The sequence below is a fragment of the Quercus robur genome, chromosome 2 (assembly GCF_932294415.1).
Source record: "Quercus robur chromosome 2, dhQueRobu3.1, whole genome shotgun sequence".
Taxonomy (NCBI): Eukaryota; Viridiplantae; Streptophyta; class Magnoliopsida; order Fagales; family Fagaceae; genus Quercus; species Quercus robur.
Window position 1 is genome coordinate 51996817 of NC_065535.1, and position 17976 is coordinate 52014792.

Consider the following 17976-nt stretch of genomic DNA (forward strand, 5'->3'; position numbering starts at 1 on the left):
ATTGTCATATGTCCAATAGTTCATATCCAACCGTGATATAGTTCATGTTCAATATAAAAATGTATGTCCAGCAATGGTCTATGTCCAAATAATACATATCCAGTTGTGGTTTATGTCCAAATATTACACATCCAGCAGTGGTTCATGTCTAAGTAATATATGTCCAACAATGGTTTATGTCCAAATAATACATATCCAGTTATGGTTTATGTCCAAATAATACATATCTAGTTATGGTTTATGTCCAAATATTACACATCCAATACTAGTTCATGTCCAATTAATATATGTCAGGTAGTGAGATGAATCCAATTTATTAATACATATGTTTATTACTAAAGCATTAGTGAATCCATGTTTATCAAATAGTGAGAAAATATCAAAATACATTGCATCTAGCGATGCAATAATGAGTTAACATATACTGAATGGTGTAATCTTGAAGATAGAGAAATATTGACTTATTTTATATGTTTCTAACTCTAGCCGTATAGCATCACTTTGTATGATTTGTGGCTCCAACCGTATAGCATTAGTGAGCTAATATATTCCAGCGGCATAATAATATGAGTCCAGTGGTACAACGATAATGAATTAAAATATACTCAATAGTATAATTTTAGAGATAAAAATATAATGACTTATCTTCATAGTTTGTGGCTTCAGCTATATAACATTAGTAGACAACATTCCAGTAGCATGATAATGTAAGTCCAGCAGTGTAGTATGATATCATGAGTCCTTTTATGGCGACTTCACAATTGAAGGGGAAAAATAGGTGCAACTGGAGAAAGAGAGAGAGAAAATATGTCCAGCTGTGTGCATAGGTTGGTTAAGTTTATCCCCTTTATCATGTACTTAAATAATTTTCCTCATGTAATGCTCTCTTAGTTTTTGGTGAAATATGAGTGATATTGCCTTCCATAAGAAGAGCTTTTAGTATTATAAATATATGCATTTCATGAGAAGGGCGTTTGTAACATGTTTTTGGAAGCGTATTTGATATCTTTTAAGATGTATGAAGTTGGTGAGAAATATGTATGTTTTGTGAGATTAGGTGTTTGTGAGATGTATTAGAAATATATATATGAGAAGTATGGATAGTTTGTGAGGAATGTGTTTGTAAAATATATGAAAGTATGAGAAATATTGAGGGTAAATATAGTACTACATGAGATTATAGCTGCTGGATTGATTTGTGTTATGATAATGGGTTATGTTTTTTCTAAGAGAAGAGATTTTGTAAGAGAAATGGAGGAGGAGATGTTTAGAGATATAGGCAGCAAGATGATGATATTTCAAAATAAGAGAGTGTGGGAGAAATGGGTAGTGGTGGTGTGTAATAGGTGTTATCTAAGAGAGATGCAGGAGCATGGAAATGGTTAGAGATATGGGTAGCAAGATGATGATATTTCAGAATAGGGGAGTGAGAAAGGGATGGATAGTAGTGGTGTCTTGTGATGTGCATAGCTTGGTCCTCTTTATATAAAGCCAAGAAATGAGATTTTAGTTGAAGGGAAAAATTAACAAATAAGGAAAGGTTTTTAACAAAATGAGTGATCTCCTTAGTGGGTTTTTGGTTTTTAGCCAAAAGAAGAAAGTCTAAAATTTAAGTCTACTCTGTAGCTGTACAGCATCTGACACAGCAGTAGAGCAGTAGCTGTAGCAACTGACAACAGTAGCTACTACAGTTGACAGCTACACAATAGTAGCTATCCTGACATAGCTAGATGATGTCAGCTGTATGATGTCATCTGTTGGAGGAGGTATTCAACATTAAATTCATGGTTTGGCTGAAAATGGTAAGATATCATTTATAGGATATTTGCTTCTTTGGGTATGGCAGCAAGTTGTTGGTATTGACAATTAATTGGTTGATGATGTCGCTTTTGGACATGTGTTAGTTGTTGGAGCTATTGCTGGTATTTTTGGCTAAGTGTCCTCTTTTGGAAAATTATATGTTTAGTCCATGGTTTTATTACAATATAATTTTGGTAAGTAGTTGACTCATTGGTTGATTTTGATGAAGTTTTGAAGGTTTAATTATGATCTCTTTATGTTGTGACCAAATCTTGGAGAGCAAGGAGAGCATTTAATGTTGGATGAGATATTATATAGAGATAGCCAATAAGATTTAGGTATGTGTTTGGTATTGATTTAAATGAAAATAATAATATAATTTATATGAAATAATATAATTTAGATTATATGATCAACATTAAGTTTTAGATAAAAGAGTAATAAGGAGTTTTATCATTTTAAGTGTTATGTGATATGAGAGGCTTACTAGATGTTATCTATTGCACACTGACTTGTTAGAGTTCAGGGAATTGGGGAAAACATGCCAAGCAATACGTTTCCTTTATCAACTTTGAACCGCTAGAGCTTTAATAAACATACTTCTTGGCCCTCCAAACCATGACTCCCAAAATTCTCCCGATGAGACTTATGAGCTTGGATCATGAGCTGAAAATGAGATGATGTGCCATGAGCTTGAACCATGAGCTTTGATAAGGTAATATTGCCATGGGTTTTAGACCATGGGCTTTGGCATTGTTTTGTGTAAATATGGGCTTTTTTTGTGCTTTGAAATAGATTTATCCAAAATCCATGATAATATTGATGTGGTGCGAGTTGCCAATGAAATAAAGCCATGTGGCGTGAACATTTTGTCCTGAACCGTCTTTATGTTTGTTTTTCACTTCTTTAAGATAGCTTTAATTGCATGGTTTTAGTTGAAAAAGGTTTGTGGTATAAAGTTTTAATTAAAACATTTTAGCCTATTTTAGAAATTGGCAAATTACAGTAAATAGTGCTTTAAGTTATGAATTTATAATAATAAACAATAAATTGTAGAGTTTTTTTAATTATTAAAATAAAATTTAGTTTTAATCTTAAAGTTGTTTTCAAGTTAAACGTTCCTTAAAGTACTTTTGGGTGGCCAAACACCTAATTTTTGACTTAAAGTGCTTTTCAATCTAGAAATCACTTTTATTAGTATGCTAAAGGTAGGGTCGGATGGATGAGATAAATAAAGAAGGCAAGATTAAGAAGAAATTAAGCCTTTCGACCATAGATGCATAGACTATACTTCATTTTACATTTTGCTTTCTGAACTATTGAAATGCATAATTGACCCATAACGTTATAATTCTATTTCAATGTTTCTGCCTTCTATTTTGGTGTTTAGTATAACAGAATTAAGTATTAAAAGACCAATTTATTGCTTTGCTTTGGTATTTTGGAGAGATGGGTTAATTGGGTTTTTAATACTAAATTTTGTTAGATTTAACAACAAAACATACAGAAAAGACTTAAGTGTTACAAACTTTTCAATTTGGGGGGTTGATCTTATGTTTTGATAGTTTAGGGGGCAGAGTATAAAATGTGGTATAGTTTATTATGAAAAAAGTGTAATTTCTCCTTAACCTTATATTCTTTATTCATCCTATCCGTCTAACTCTATCTTCAGCTTAATCAAAAAAATAAAAAGCTTAATCATAAAAGTGCTTTAGACTATTCATAAAGTGCGTTATATTGGTGATGTATCTTTATAGACACCAATTATCTAACACTTAACTATTATATTAATAGTTTCTAAAAAAAAAAAAAAAAGAGAGTATCATATTACTAATATAAATGGTTGACAATGTGTAAATAAGAAGATATAATCAAACATGTAAGGTCAAAATTAATATAAGTTTTATAATGTAAATGACCAGGTTAAAAATAACACCAACCTTTTTACCTTTAAAATTTGGTGTTGTTGTTGTTAAAAATAACACCATGCGTTATATTGGTGATGTATCTTTATAGACACCAATTATCTAACACTTAACTATTATATTAATAGTTTCTAAAAAAAACAAAAAAAAAAAACTATCATATTACTAATATAAATGGTTGACAATGTGTAAATAAGAAGATATAATCAAACATGTAAGGTCAAAATTAATATAAGTTTTATAATGTAAATGACCAGGTTAAAAATAACACCAACCTTTTTACCTTTAAAATTTGGTGTTGTTGTTGTTAAAAATAACACCAAATATATAATAATAATAATAATAATAAAAATAATAATAATAAAGGCCTTAGTCCAAAGACAATAAAAAAAGGAAAATGTAATGACATCTTACATACCATCATGATCCTTTAAGAATTAGTTTTTTTTTTTAAAAAGATCTTTTAAGAATTATTATGTTTTTTTTTAGTTAGTTTTATCTTTGAGGTGAAATGGCTAGGTTGTATAAATTTTTTTTTTTTTTTTTAACAAGATAAAAATTCTACTCTAACCTAATCTAAGTGTATATGCGTGCGAAACTCCCTCGTAGAGACTTAAACTCCGACCCTTACCTCCCACACCCTTTGAAACATTTATACTTGTGGAGTGACTATTGCACCAAAGGACACGGTGGTAAATGATTGGTATAACTAATTTCAAATAAAAATTGTCCATTCAAAAACAATAGGGTCACATAATTGCAACATTGAACATTCCTAATCTACTCGCGATATTTTCACAAACTTGTCAAATTCTTTATCAGAACTACCGAAAGTGATGGCTTAGAAAAAAATTGATTAGACTACTATAAGCGTTCTTTAGATGCTTTCAAAATTCAAAGACGCCAAAAAAAGACAATTGAATAAACATCATAAGCTGAATCAAATAACATATAAACATCCCCATCAAAAAAAAAAAAAAAAAATAACATATAAACATCAGAGAAAAACGTTGCAACAACTCCGCAAACACGTGTATCATTAAAGGACCCAAAGTCCAAAGTCTAGTAATTATTAACCAATTCCAGTGAACTTAGACTTCACAATGCACCACCAATAAAAATGATGGAAATACTTGTATAATTCTCATTTCATCTCATCGGTGGTGACTCCAGGAATATATTTCAGAAGGGACATTAAGAAATTTAAAGTAAATAAAATTTTAATAAAAAAAAGAACTAAAATATATTGAGTTATTAATAAGAAAAAAAAAATACATAAAGTTTTACAATTTCTTTTTACAAGTTTTCATATTTTAAAATTGTTACGTGGTAGTTCATTATCAATTGTTATTATCTATTTTCAATATGGGTAGGTGTGACCATTTTATTTTGTTAAATTTATATAAAATTTTTATTTTTATGCATTTGTCTTTGTTTTTATAGAAATATTTTGAACTAATTGACAAACTCAACTCATTAGCATTGTATTAACACACTCATTCATACATAAATAATACACTAATTATCTACTTAACCAACTTAACCAATAAAAAGATGGAACATCCCTGACTTTACTTTTTTTTTTTCTTGAATCACTAACTCTATAACTAAAAATTTTGGGATGCACTAAAGTGTGTTTTTGTTTGGTTTTGGACTAGATTGATCTGTGATCAGAGTGTGCAATAACATTTTTAAAGATATTTTGAACTAATAAAAAAATATAATATTTTTTCCAAGCCCTGAGGCCTATGTGCCACCGCCCCTGCATCTCAGTGCTTTGCCTTGTCTCATAAATATTTTTAAACTCTATATTCCAAAAGTTTTAAGCAAAACTTGTTTAACTTATAAAATATAAAGAAAATGCTAGAGTTACAAATTTTTTTACAAGCTGTTGATGTGATAAGTGATTATTAATAAGTAAAAAAGTGATGTAAGCAGTGGACCCATACGAGAATGAGTAAGAATTTACCATTTTAACAGTTTGTAAAAATGTTGTAAAATTTAACTAGAACATTACTCAAAATATAAAGTTTTAAGTGAAACTATATATATATATTCTCTCCTCATGTGTAATTCTGTACTTATGTGTTTGTTTCTCAATAAAAATAAAAAATCAGTTCCCTAATTCTTTTAATCAAATCCAAAAATCAACCTCAAAAAGTCCATAGATGTTCTCTAAAAGAAAGTCCATGGTCTAAAATCTAAATTAATATGATTTTAAAATTTTAAGGTTTAATTTTTAATTATCTGAAACTTTAAGATTTAATTTTTTACATTTGAGATTATAAAGTTTGATTTAACCTTTTATTTTTGGGTTAGAACACTTATAATAGCTGATGTATAATAGCAAAAGGGATAAATTTTGCAAATCCATCTCCAAAAATTAACTACATCAATCAATCTAAGCTTGTGTAAATTTAGATTGATGCTGCAGTAATCTTGTAAACATACATGATTATTATTCACATGCAAATCTATTTTTTAATACTTAAAAAAAATTTAATACTTTTTTTATTCATTTAAAGATAAAGAGAGAGAGACAATTTGAGAGTAATAAAAAATTGATAATGAAATAAAATTTTAATGAAATAATTTTTGAAGAACAATATTTTAACAAAATGCCATGTAAAATGGATAATATGATGCTGATATTTTTAAAAAATAGTTGTGTAAAAAAAAAAAAAAATTTACACTAAAATAGATAGAAACTTCTAAACGAGTTAAAGAGGCTGCGGGAATGTTCAAACAATTAAAATAAAAAAAGATGCAATCAAAACATGAAAATAATATAATCATCATTTTTTTTTGTGTTAAGAACACCAACCCCGTCAACTTTTGAAATTGTCGACAAGCATGACTCAAGTTGAAGCAGATAATGAATCACGATTCAAGAAATAAATAAAAATGACCAAAATTCATCATCTAGAACTACCGCCATCTATTTTTTTTCTCACAAAAATCATTCCTTTCTCCTGAAAGTACATCACGAATAAAAACATTGTGGACCCTCCACTCCACAATCTCATGTCCCACAGTTTAACCCATATGAGGTCCAAGAATTTAACCCATGATCAAATCGGCTCCCTTTGGTACCCCAAGTTGCCTACACTACACTTCAACTTCAACTTCAACTTCAAGCTCTCACTTTTTAGAGAGAGAGAGAGAGAGAGAGAGAGAGTTTAGTCTATAATGATGGGCCACGAAGCCACACGGGACAAAAGATGCTTATCTTCAAGACCAAATCGCCTCCATCCTCACATCAATAATTAAATTAAATTAAAAAAAAAAAAAAAAAAAAAAGGCTCCATCCCAACTTTAAACAGCTCCTTAACACCGTGGCATTTCCAGTTTCCACATAGGTTATATTCTCGGGAACTCCCATTAACTCCACCCCATTTACTCTTCTACCCCTACTCACCCCCCAAATTTACTCTTCCTCTCTCACAACCGCCTTTACCAAACGAGGCCATTTTCGTCATCCAACCAAAACCCCCACGTTCCAAACCAAAAAAAGCCACCCCTCAAAATCCCCAAACTAGCCCTCCAAAAACCACTCCCAATATAAACATCCAAAGGCCAGTATAGTAATTTAAACATAGGCAAGTCCTGTCGGACCCATTAATAATTAATAAATAAATAAATAAAAAATAAAAGAACGTTATAGTCATCATCACAAAAGGTTGGCTCAAAAAAAAGAGTGAAAAAAAAAGTGTTTGGATTTGGAGAGACGTTATCGGATTTGAAATCCACAATTCGCCGGAATTTGGGATTTCCGTTCACGTCCGCCCGTACCCTAGGGTTACTGTTATTAGTTATTACACTCTCTCCCACCACACCAAAACAATTCAGAAAGTGAGAGAGAAAGAGAGAGAGAGTCAGTTATAGATAGATAGAGAGAGAGAGAGAGAGAGAGAGAGAGAAAAGAAAAAGAAATTGAGTGTTGGTTTCGCTACGACGTCGTTTTCAAGGCTTGGAATTCAAAAAAAGAACGGTGATCTAGTTCGTTTCTGTTTCAATTAGGGTTTCGTTTTTTGTTGTTGTTGTTGTTGAAGTTTGATATGAGGATCTGTAATTCGGGGAATTGGTGAGGGTTTAATAGTGGAAAGAATTTGCTACCGTGATGTTTACGCCACAGAAGAAGGCGTGGTCGGGTTGGTCTTCTCTCACGCCCCGGAAGTCTGTTCTCGGGTCGGGTCAGAATCCGAATTCTGTTGACGCTGGGAAAGGAAAGACTGTTGCTTTTGTCGAAACGACGCCGAATTTGGAGAATGGGGGAAATATCTTGGTTGACGCTGCCGGAGACCCTGAATTATTGGCCGAGAAGGTTTCCAAGCTTGAAATTGAGGTTTGTGGAGGTTCAATTTTTTTCTCGGTGTTTTTGTGCTTGTGCCTGTGCTATTTTTGGTAGGTTTTTGTTGCTTTTAACTTTTTTGCTTAATTGGGTTTTCAAAAAAAAACAAAAAAAAAAAAAACTTTTGCTTAATTGGGTGTTTATGGAATTTGGATTGTTGTTATTATGATTTGAGTCTTTTTAAGTTATATTTTGGTACAAAAAGACAGTTTCTTTATCAAGGTCTTGTTGAGTTAAAACTGTTTTTAACGGTTATACTGTGATTTATCAGTGTGTGTGGTAGTTGTTTGTGACCGAGATTGCCCAATTTATGAAAATTTTTACCCTTTTAGGTCCCAAGTATGTTATCTTGTTTCTGTGTTTATGGTTTTTTGTGTGTGTGCGCAAAGGCTGTACAGTAAGAATGTGGGCTTGAAAGGTAGGGAAAAGTGAAGTCTTGGGGCCAAATAGGAGGAGTGACAGTTACACAGTGAGAGACTAGAAAAAAAGTAGGAAATGGGTATTGTTCTTTGCCTTTAGCCCTTTACATGGTTTACTTGTGTGAAACTTACTGTCGAGAGTAAACAGAAGAGTCTCGCACTTTGAACTTGATGTTAAATGTAACTGGTTGGAAATAAAATAAAAAGTTTTGAAATTAAAAATTGCATTTTTGCTTCAAGGTCTTGATTAAGCAATATTTATGGGTTTTTTTATGAGCCTGTCCCTGTTGTATTATGCGATAGAGGCATTACCATTTATTAGCCTTGTTTGTGCTGTGCAACCAATTCTTTTGTATTCTCTGTATCATGGGTCCTAAGGTGTGTAATTACCACATATTCTATATGGTCTTTGAAGCAAAAAAAATTATGAGTTATTTTCAATGTTAAAAAAAAAAAAAAAAATTTATGAGCTCACAATCTGGATGACTGAAGATTTGGACTTATAATCCACTGTTCTCTTAAAGTCGTTAATGCTACTGTAGTTTATGTTGTTGCTGGGTTCGCCAATACTGGTTGGGTTTAAGATGATCCAGAACTGGTAAATGCTGCACTGTTCAAAAATGAAAGCTTTGAAACTGAAAATAAATTTTACATGAAATTTGGAATTAATGAACTTTTTTTAAAAAAACAATGAAAGAAAAAGAATACAGCTATTTGTGTGTGTGTGTGTGTGTATTGATCATAACACTGGCGTAGTTGAAGAAATAACTTCTTGCATAGTAAAGTAAGTGTGTCCGATATGATCTACTTTTTAATGAATGTGTCCTATAGATCTACTGCATTGGCTAAGCACACCTTTGTACAGTATCTATGTCATTGCCATCATATTAATACCTGGATATTATGTAGGATATATGATTTGCCTCATATGGTGGTGGATTAGGTACTCACATTAGGAATTTGAACAATAGCCACATTAGAACGCTTTTATGACTTTTTTGTGGCCAAGCTTTTTTTATTTTTATTTTTTGGGTTCACAGTTAGTACCCATTTGGGAGGGTGGTTAAAAACTGCGCTTCTTTATAATACAGCTTTATAAAGTACAACTTCTTTTAAATACCCCATTTTAAGTAGTACATCATTTATTGCTCCAAAAATTACACCGTACCAAATGTGCGCTTGACCAAAAAGTTGAAGATTATGTGAAGTTGGTGTTTTAATTCTACATCTGGAGCTTCTGCATCTACCCTCTAAACTGTCTGGACACCCTATTTATAAACATATTTAGGCTGGTAGGTGGTCGAGATGTTTTGAACCAAACAATTTTTTTGCCAGTTGCACTCTCACCCTCTCACTCCTCCCTCTCTTCCTGTTCTTACATAAAGCTTTGTTGTTTTAGGGTACAGTATCAAATATTCACTACATTGTCAGCAATTCTTGTGAATACATTTGGGCTCCCTCAAAGTTTGTGATGATTCACAGAGCCACTGTACTTTTGTTGGGATTAAAGTGTATTTGAGTTGATTGTTAGCAATCCATATTCATTACCAAATACCATTATGACCTTCCTAATCACTTGCCTATTAATGATTATGTCACTGTAGTTTTTTTTATTGTTTTATTTTGCAAATTATCAGTTATATTGTCTTTAACGTTTCATTTGTTACAATAAATATAATGCTTTACTCTTACGTTATTTATTTATTTATTTTTGATGTTTTGGACAGCTTTTTGAATACCAGTATAATATGGGGCTTCTCTTGATTGAGAAAAAGGATTGGACTTCTAAGTATGAAGAACTTAGGCAAGCCTTGGCAGAAGCAAAAGATGCCCTTAAACAAGAGCAATCTTCCCATTTAATTGCAATATCTGAAGTTGAGAATCGAGAAGAAAATTTGAGAAAGGCCTTAGGAGTGGAGAAGGAGTGTGTGCTTGATGTATGTTCTTTTTTTTTCTCCCTCTAATAGATAAATTTCTTATCATTGCTACCTATCAATATCATCACTAAATAACTGGAATTTTTTTTTTCTTCAAGAGATGCCATATTGCTACCTATCAATATGGATTACTACTCACCTCCCCTCTTCATAAGTAAAAATCCAATCCCCAAATATTTTCTTCAGGTCTTTATAAGGATATTCTGCTTTTTATTTCTCTCTCTCTTGTTAAATCTGGTCATTACTAAAAAAAAATATTTAAAAACAAGAAGCATCTCATTTGGTTTGTCTTGCTCCTGTTTTGTGAAACAATAAGCATTATCTGTTACATTTTATACTCATAGTTTTAATGGTATAAGCATGAATAGTTTATTTTTTATCCAGCCATATCATCACTTAGCAGATAGTTTTATGCTAAAAATACATTTTTAATTCTTTAAATATAATTTCTTGTTGACAAAGCAATATGTATCCTGAACCCAGCTTTTTATCTAAAATGCTAAGTTTAAAGCTCAGAGGTTGTTGGTCATGATGCAATTAAATTTTATTAGCTAGAAAACAAAATACAAAGTGATGTTTCCTAATGTTTGGAGATTTTTTTTTCCCAGCTGGAGAAGGCTTTGCGTGACATGCGTTCAGAAAATGCCGAAATCAAGTTCACTGCTGATTCTAAGTTGGCTGAAGCAAGTGCTTTAGTCACTAGCATTGAGGAGAAATCTTTTGAGGTAGAGGCAAAGTTGCGTGCTGCTGATGCTAAGCTTGCTGAGGTGAGCAGAAAAAGTTCAGAAATTGAGAGAAAATCACAGGATTTGGAGGCTCGAGAAGCTGTACTTCGAAGGGATCGCTTATCCTTTGTCTCCGAGTATGCTTTATGCTTTTGACCTTTGCTTGTTCTTGGATCTATTGGCTCTTGAGTGGGTTTTCAGTTTCTAGTGATTCTCTCCCTTTGTTTCTTAGTTATCTCCTTTGTAATTAGCTCTTTGTTGTTTTCTGTTTGTTTTCGTGTTTCTTTTCTTTTCTGTTTGTTTCTTTCTCTGTAATCTTTGTTCTGCCTTTTGTTTTCATGAGGTAGTTTCTTGAATATACTTCTTTCTTAATTATCAAAAAAAAATTAAGTCATTTCCTCTTTTTGGCAGGCGAGAAGGTTATGACTCTACTTTTTCTAAGCAAAGAGAGGACTTGCGAGAATGGGAAAGAAAGTTGCAAGAGGGAGAGGATAGGTTAGCTAAGGGTCAAAGAATCCTTAACCAAAGAGAGGAGAGGGCAAATGAGAATGATAGGATTTTCAAGCAGAAAGAAAAGGACCTTGAAGAGGCACAAAAGAAGATTGAAGCAACTAACATCAGTTTGCAAAAGAAAGAAGAAGATATAAGCAGTAGGCTTGCAAATCTTACTTTAAAAGAGAAGGCAAGTATTTCACCATGCCGAGCCATTGTTAAAATTTTAATTGATTTATGTATTAATATGTCAGTTTACTTTGGGCAGGAATTTGATGTTGTGAGATTAAACTTAGAGACGAAAGAGAAAGAGTTACTTGCATTAGAAGAAAAGCTCAATGCTAGAGAAAGGGTGAGTTCTTGTACCTTATTCTTTTAATAGAAGATTCTTTTGAGAAAGATTTCTCATGTTTAGTGTATTTATTACGTTGGTCATCTTCATTTGGCATTTAATTAGCGGGTGTCTTGTTATTTGCATGCTCTATCTAGTTTGTGTTTGCACCAGTATAATCTGTAGTTTTGGGGTGAAACTGGTCCGGTAATTGGAGAAAGTATGCTATATCAAGGAGGTGCCTTTGCTCTTGTTTTGTTTAAAGGAAATTCTCTGAGGTGATACATTTTTTTGTTGGGGGAGGTGGGGGGAGTTTTTTGTTTTTTTCCCTAGTTCTAGATATATTTCTTTTCTTTTCTTTTTTCCCAGACCCTGATTTCTTTGTTTTAATGCACTTATTACAAGGAAAAAATTTTAAATAATAGTTCTGCAGCATCAGGAAAATAGTCTACCAAACATTATACTTTTGCTACACCAAATTGGAATTTTATTGCAATCATTCAAAATTGTGCCCCTGATATTTTTATTTTGGTTTGTTTTGTGCAACATCCACAGACTGAGATTCAAAAGCTTCTTGATGAACATAATGCTATTCTAGATGCAAAGAAGAGTGAATTTGATTTGGAAATCGATCAAAAGAGAAAATCTGTGGATGATGATCTGAAAAACAAGGTTGTTGAAGTGGAGAAGAGGGAGGCTGAAATTAATCACATGGAGCAGAAAGTAGCAAAGAGAGAGCAGACTTTAGAAAAGAGATGGGAGAAGCTTAGGGAGAAAGAGAAGGATCATGAATTAAAATTGAAAGATCTGAAGGAAAGGGAAAAGTCCTTGAGGTCTGAGGAAAAGAATTTGGAGAATGAGAAGAAGCAAATGCTTTCTGATAAAGAAGATTTGCTTAGTCTTAAGGATGAAGTTGAGAAGATAAGGGCTCACAATGATGAAGAGCTATTGAAGATAGCTGAAGAGAAGGATCAGCTTAAAGTAAGTGAAGAAGAGAGGCTGGAATTTGTTCGTTTGCAGTCAGAATTAAAACAGGAAATAGAAAACTGCCGGCTTCAGAAAGAACTTATTCTTAAGGAAGCTGAAGATCTGAAGTTACAAAAGGAGAGTTTTGAGAGAGAGTGGGAAGAGCTGGATGAGAAAAGAGCTGAGATTGAGAAAGATCTGAAAAAATTGACTGATCAGAAGGAAGAAATGGAAAAACTGAAACACTCTGAAGAAGAAAAGCTAAAAAATGAGAAGTTGGCAACACAGGAGTACATACAAAGGGAGCTAGAAGATCTTAAATTTTCCAAAGAATCTTTTACAGCTCAAATGGAGCATGATAAGTTAGCGATTGCTGAAAAAGCTGATAGTGATAGAAGCCAAATGCTTCATGATTTTGAGTTGCGAAAAAGAGAACTTGAGACTGATTTGCAGAACCAGTTAGAGTACAAGGAAAAAGATTTGCGTGAGAGGGAGAGGTTATTTCAGGAAGAAAGAGAAAGAGAATTAGAAAATATTAATTACTTAAGAGAAGTAGCTAGAAGAGAAATGGAAGGAATAAAGCTTCAAAGAGCTAAAATAGAAAAAGAAAGACAAGAAGCTGATGAAAATAGAAAGCATCTTGAAAGGCATCAAGTGGAAATGAGAAAAGACATCGATGTGCTTGATGACCTCAGGAGGAAGTTGAAAGACCAGCGGGACCAATTTGTTAACGAGAGACGACGCTTCATTTCATTTGTTGAAAAACTCAAGGGTTGCGAGAACTGTGCTCAAATTATCTCTGAGTATGAGCTTTCTGATCTGCAGTCTTTAGCTGAAATTGAGAATGAAGAGGTTATTCCTCTGTCAAGACTTGATGATATTCACACCAATGAAGGTGGTCATGGAAATGTTGCTGCTTCTGAGAATCAAAACAGTGAGATATCTCCTGTTGGAGTTGGCTTAAGATCTCCAGTTTCTGGTGGAACCATATCTTGGCTACGCAAATGCACCACCAAGATTTTCAAATTTTCCCCGATCAAGAATATTGAGTCTACTGCTGTTCAAAATTTGGAGGCACATTTGTCTTGCCAGAACGTTGATATGGAAGAACCTTCCAAGAGAGTATCTAGCACCGAAAATCAGGCAGAGATATCTCTTGGTGTTGCAACTGATTCTTTTGATGTCCAGAGAATCCAATCTGACAACAGCATCAGAGAGATAGAAGTCAGCCAAGATCCATCAGCTGATGATCAAAGCAACATCAACAGTAAGGCACCTGAAGTTGCTGATGATTCCCAGCCATCTGATTTGAATGGTGATCAGCACAAACCTCGCAGAAGAGGGAGGCCTAGAGTTTATAGGACGCGCTCTGTGAAGGCAGTTGTCAAAGATGCAAAGGCTATACTTGGGGAAGCTTTAGAAGAAAATGAGAAAGATTATCCAAATGGGAATGCTGAGGATTCTGCCTATGATAATGCTGAAAGTCGTGATGATTCTAGTCTAGGTGGTCAAAGACTACCAAGAAATGGACGGAAGCGGAACCATGCTCAAACATCTCAAAACATGGGTAGTGAGCATGATGGTGATGATAGTGAAGGACGTTCTGATAGTATTGTGGCAGGCCAACGCAGGACAAGGCGGCAGAAAATTACTACAGCTGTGCTAGCACCTGGTGAAAAACGATATAATCTCCGGAGACCCAAAACGTAAGTTCCTACATCCATGACTTAAGTAATGGTAATAACTTGCTTTAAGAAAGAGAAGAAAGGGGGGGGGGGGGGGGGGGGGCATGTGCCATGCTATGCATAGTTACACATATTTTCCCAAAGGAAAAAAACTTTGTTCAGTTGAAGGTGGTGTAAATTAATAAATTATTTTTAGACTGCTGAATATTGTTTATTGAACTCACAACTAGATAATAATTTTGAGAGGAGTGCTATGTTTACAACATTTTCACAATACTTTCACAACAAATCATAGGTGGAAGTTGTTATTGGTCCTAATTTAAATCCACAACTTAAATAACTTTTTTGTTCACCCATAACAGCCAATGACAATTTGCCATTTAAGATTTGTTGTAAAAATGTTGTGGACATAACATTTCTCTAATTTTGAAAACTGTTGTCTATTTCCATCCCAAAAAAGGAAGAAGGGAGGGACGCTCTTTTTTGTGGGATTATTTGGTTTTGTAGACCATCTAGGCTATTGGAGGCTGCGTATTCAAAGTTTTGGAAGTTAAGCGGGGGGAAATAAAGATGAGAGTTTTAAATTTTAGAGACATAACCCAAAAAAGGAAGAAAAAATATATTACAATTAATTGATGTAGGAAGATGCCTTGTTCATCTGTGGCATGTCAAGCAACTAACTACCGACTTTACCATAATGCCTTTCAGTAAAGCTACTGTCACAGCTGCCAGAGCCATGCCTGAACTTGGCAAAGAAAACAAGGAAGAGACAGATGTTGTTAGAGCAACAGGTGAGAAAATTCTTCACTCCAAAGCTGCTCCTGCACTTTCGACTGGAGCTGCAAGTGAGAATGGTGGAAGCTCTCACTTTTTGCGGGTAAGGGAATTATAAAGAATTTGGGTTTCTTCTATATCCCATTTGATTTTTTGTAATACTGTATCTGCACATACGTGTGCGATCTTGTTTTTGGTCCTTTTTTCTCCTTGTTCAAATCAATTTCTTTGTAGAATTCCATTTTTTTATTGAAAATTTAGGGTTTTATTTTGATTTCTACTAGGACTTAAAATAACATAAATTTCAAAGCTAAAGTTTAAAAGCTTTTCTCTACCTCTGTATGTGTGTGTTTCTGATTTTCGGAGAATGTAAGAATTATTTAATGAAGATTAAAGAATATACATTTCTTAATGATTTTAATTTGTGATGTGCATGTGTTTGCTGTTTTATTTGACTAAGCTGTTACTATTTTGCCAAAGTACAACTGTTATAGCCATCCTTGTTGTAACTGATTATGGAACACTCATTTGAGCAGTCCTCCAGTTGCTGATGGCTCCTGAAATTTTTCTGAACTGATTTCTCTGACTAGATGTTTATAAATTTTGTGACACAGTCCAAGAGAGTTGCAGACTCTCAGGTTGGCATTGCCGATATTACAAGCAATTTGGTTGAGAACACGATCATGAGTGAAGAGGTGAATGAGACTCCAGAAGAGTACGGTGATGTAGATGAGTACAGGTCCCATGGTGAAGATGCTAATGTGGATGGGGAAGATGAAGAGGATGAAGAAGACTCTGAACATCCTGGTGAAGTCTCAATAGGAAAGAAGCTCTGGACATTCTTCACAACATAATGATGCTCAATGCTGTTTGCCATATAGTGGTCGCTTTGGATGGCCTCTACTGCATCTACCTTTTTAGATATGCTGGTAGGAGTTTCCTGATGTGTAGTAGTGTGAATTAACAATTCAAATGTAGTTAGAAGCCCTGGAAGTATTCAGAAGTATTCAGGTCAGGGAATGAGTTTTTCTCTGCCCTCTTTGATTTTTATTTTTAGGATTAAGAGTATGGGGGGTGTTTTATTTTTTTAATGACAAACCTAGATATTTTGATTAGTAGTAACCCAGTGCAGATTTAACACTGGACTCTCAGCTGCCACCCTTACCAATTGTTTGTATCAAATGCTTTGTATCTCTTCATTTAGCTCTGGAATGATTGTTTGAACCCAGTGGTCTCAACTCTCTCTCTCATATGCGTGTGCTTGGTCTTGTGTTAAAAAGGTGCTTTTGTTATGTATGTTGTTGAGGCTTGATGGAAGGCAAGATAATCAAGCAATGTATGTAGGTTAAATGAGTAGTGAGTTGCCCCAGGGATATGAATTTTGATCAGCATCATACTTTTAGTACTGAAGGGTTGACCACAATTGCTGCCTTGAGAAGTTTGCTAACAAGTTTTACTATGTAAATTCACGGGCCGTATTCTCACCTGATCATTTTTTTAAATCCATTAATGCAATTACATTTTATTTTTTTATTTTTTTTTAAGAATCTATTACTTAAAAGGGTCATTCTATAGTGAATTTATTTTTGTAAATTTACCTTCCTAGTTAAGATACTTAATCTTAACTTTCCATCTATTATTATAAAACTATATTAACATTTAGGCTAAAAATGCAAATCACACTAACTAAGTTTGATTGAAATTCATTTTAACTTTTTAACTTTATCTTTGTTCAATTGAGTCATCTAAGTTTCAAATTTATTTAATTTAGTCATTCTGTTTAATTTCTTTAAAAAAAATGCCTTTAAAAAAAATATTTTTCTCAAATGGAAAAAAATCTAAAATAAATATTTTATAGATATTTTATGTGATTTTTTTATTATTATTATTAGTTAATTGCAAACTTAACGATTGAGGGGGGCGAAAAATAGATCAGATAACTAAGGTTTGTTTTAATCCAGTTATTATTCGTTCACACAATTAATTTTTAGAGATGGGATGCAAGACCAACCTTTAAGTACTTGTTATGTAACAAGAGATGAAAGTCAGACAACAAACTATATGTGAAGAGGTAACATTCAATTGGAAATAGCTTGAAAATTGGCTAAGTGTTTGCCCTCGGGTTTAGTCCGAGGAAGAAGATACAATTGGATGATTTTTCTCTCCTTATGTTTTCTTTTCTTGTTTTCTCTTCTAATTTTCACGTCCCCTCGATCCAAGTGCTTCTTGACTTTATATAACTTAGCAAGAATGCATCTGAATCTTACATTTGGAGGGTTATGATTAGACTTTCTTGATACTTGTCCCATCAAGACCTTGCTAGAAAGTTTTTACACTAAAACATGAGCTGTGAGGAATACTGTTCATGGTCATTTCTTCATTAATGTGACCAGTTAAGTAGTTGCAGTACATTTAATGCGGAGGGGATGGCTGCTTTGTCCTTCATTTTCTTCTCTTCCTTGTTCAATACCAAGTTACCTTTGTCCCCTCGGGTTTGCACCATGCTCCCTTCATTCTTGATTTCGGCCTTCCGAGGTTAAGTAGGAGCTCTCAGCATCTTCATCAACGGCA

The 17976-nt window shown here is 33.4% G+C and overlaps 1 protein-coding gene across 1 annotated transcript; it reads left to right on the plus strand.

Annotated features, from left to right (window-relative positions):
* Positions 1-7405: 7405 nt before the first annotated feature.
* LOC126713941 (nuclear matrix constituent protein 1) lies at positions 7406-16643 on the plus strand. The gene is made up of 8 exons (XM_050413905.1): positions 7406-8070; positions 10223-10432; positions 11041-11294; positions 11569-11839; positions 11918-12001; positions 12536-14652; positions 15340-15508; positions 16020-16643. The coding sequence occupies exons 1-8, from the start codon at positions 7846-7848 to the stop codon at positions 16257-16259; spliced, it is 3570 nt and encodes a 1189-aa protein (XP_050269862.1). The 5' UTR covers positions 7406-7845; the 3' UTR covers positions 16260-16643.
* Positions 16644-17976: the final 1333 nt, after the last annotated feature.

Coding starts and splice junctions, on each gene's coding strand:
- LOC126713941 (XM_050413905.1), top strand. CDS start 7,846: ATGTTTACGCCACAGAAGAAGGCGTGGTCGGGTTGGTCTTCTCTCACG. Junction 8,071..10,222: donor TTTCCAAGCTTGAAATTGAG/GTTTGTGGAGGT, acceptor TGTTTTGGACAG/CTTTTTGAATACCAGTATAA. Junction 11,840..11,917: donor ATCTTACTTTAAAAGAGAAG/GCAAGTATTTCA, acceptor TACTTTGGGCAG/GAATTTGATGTTGTGAGATT.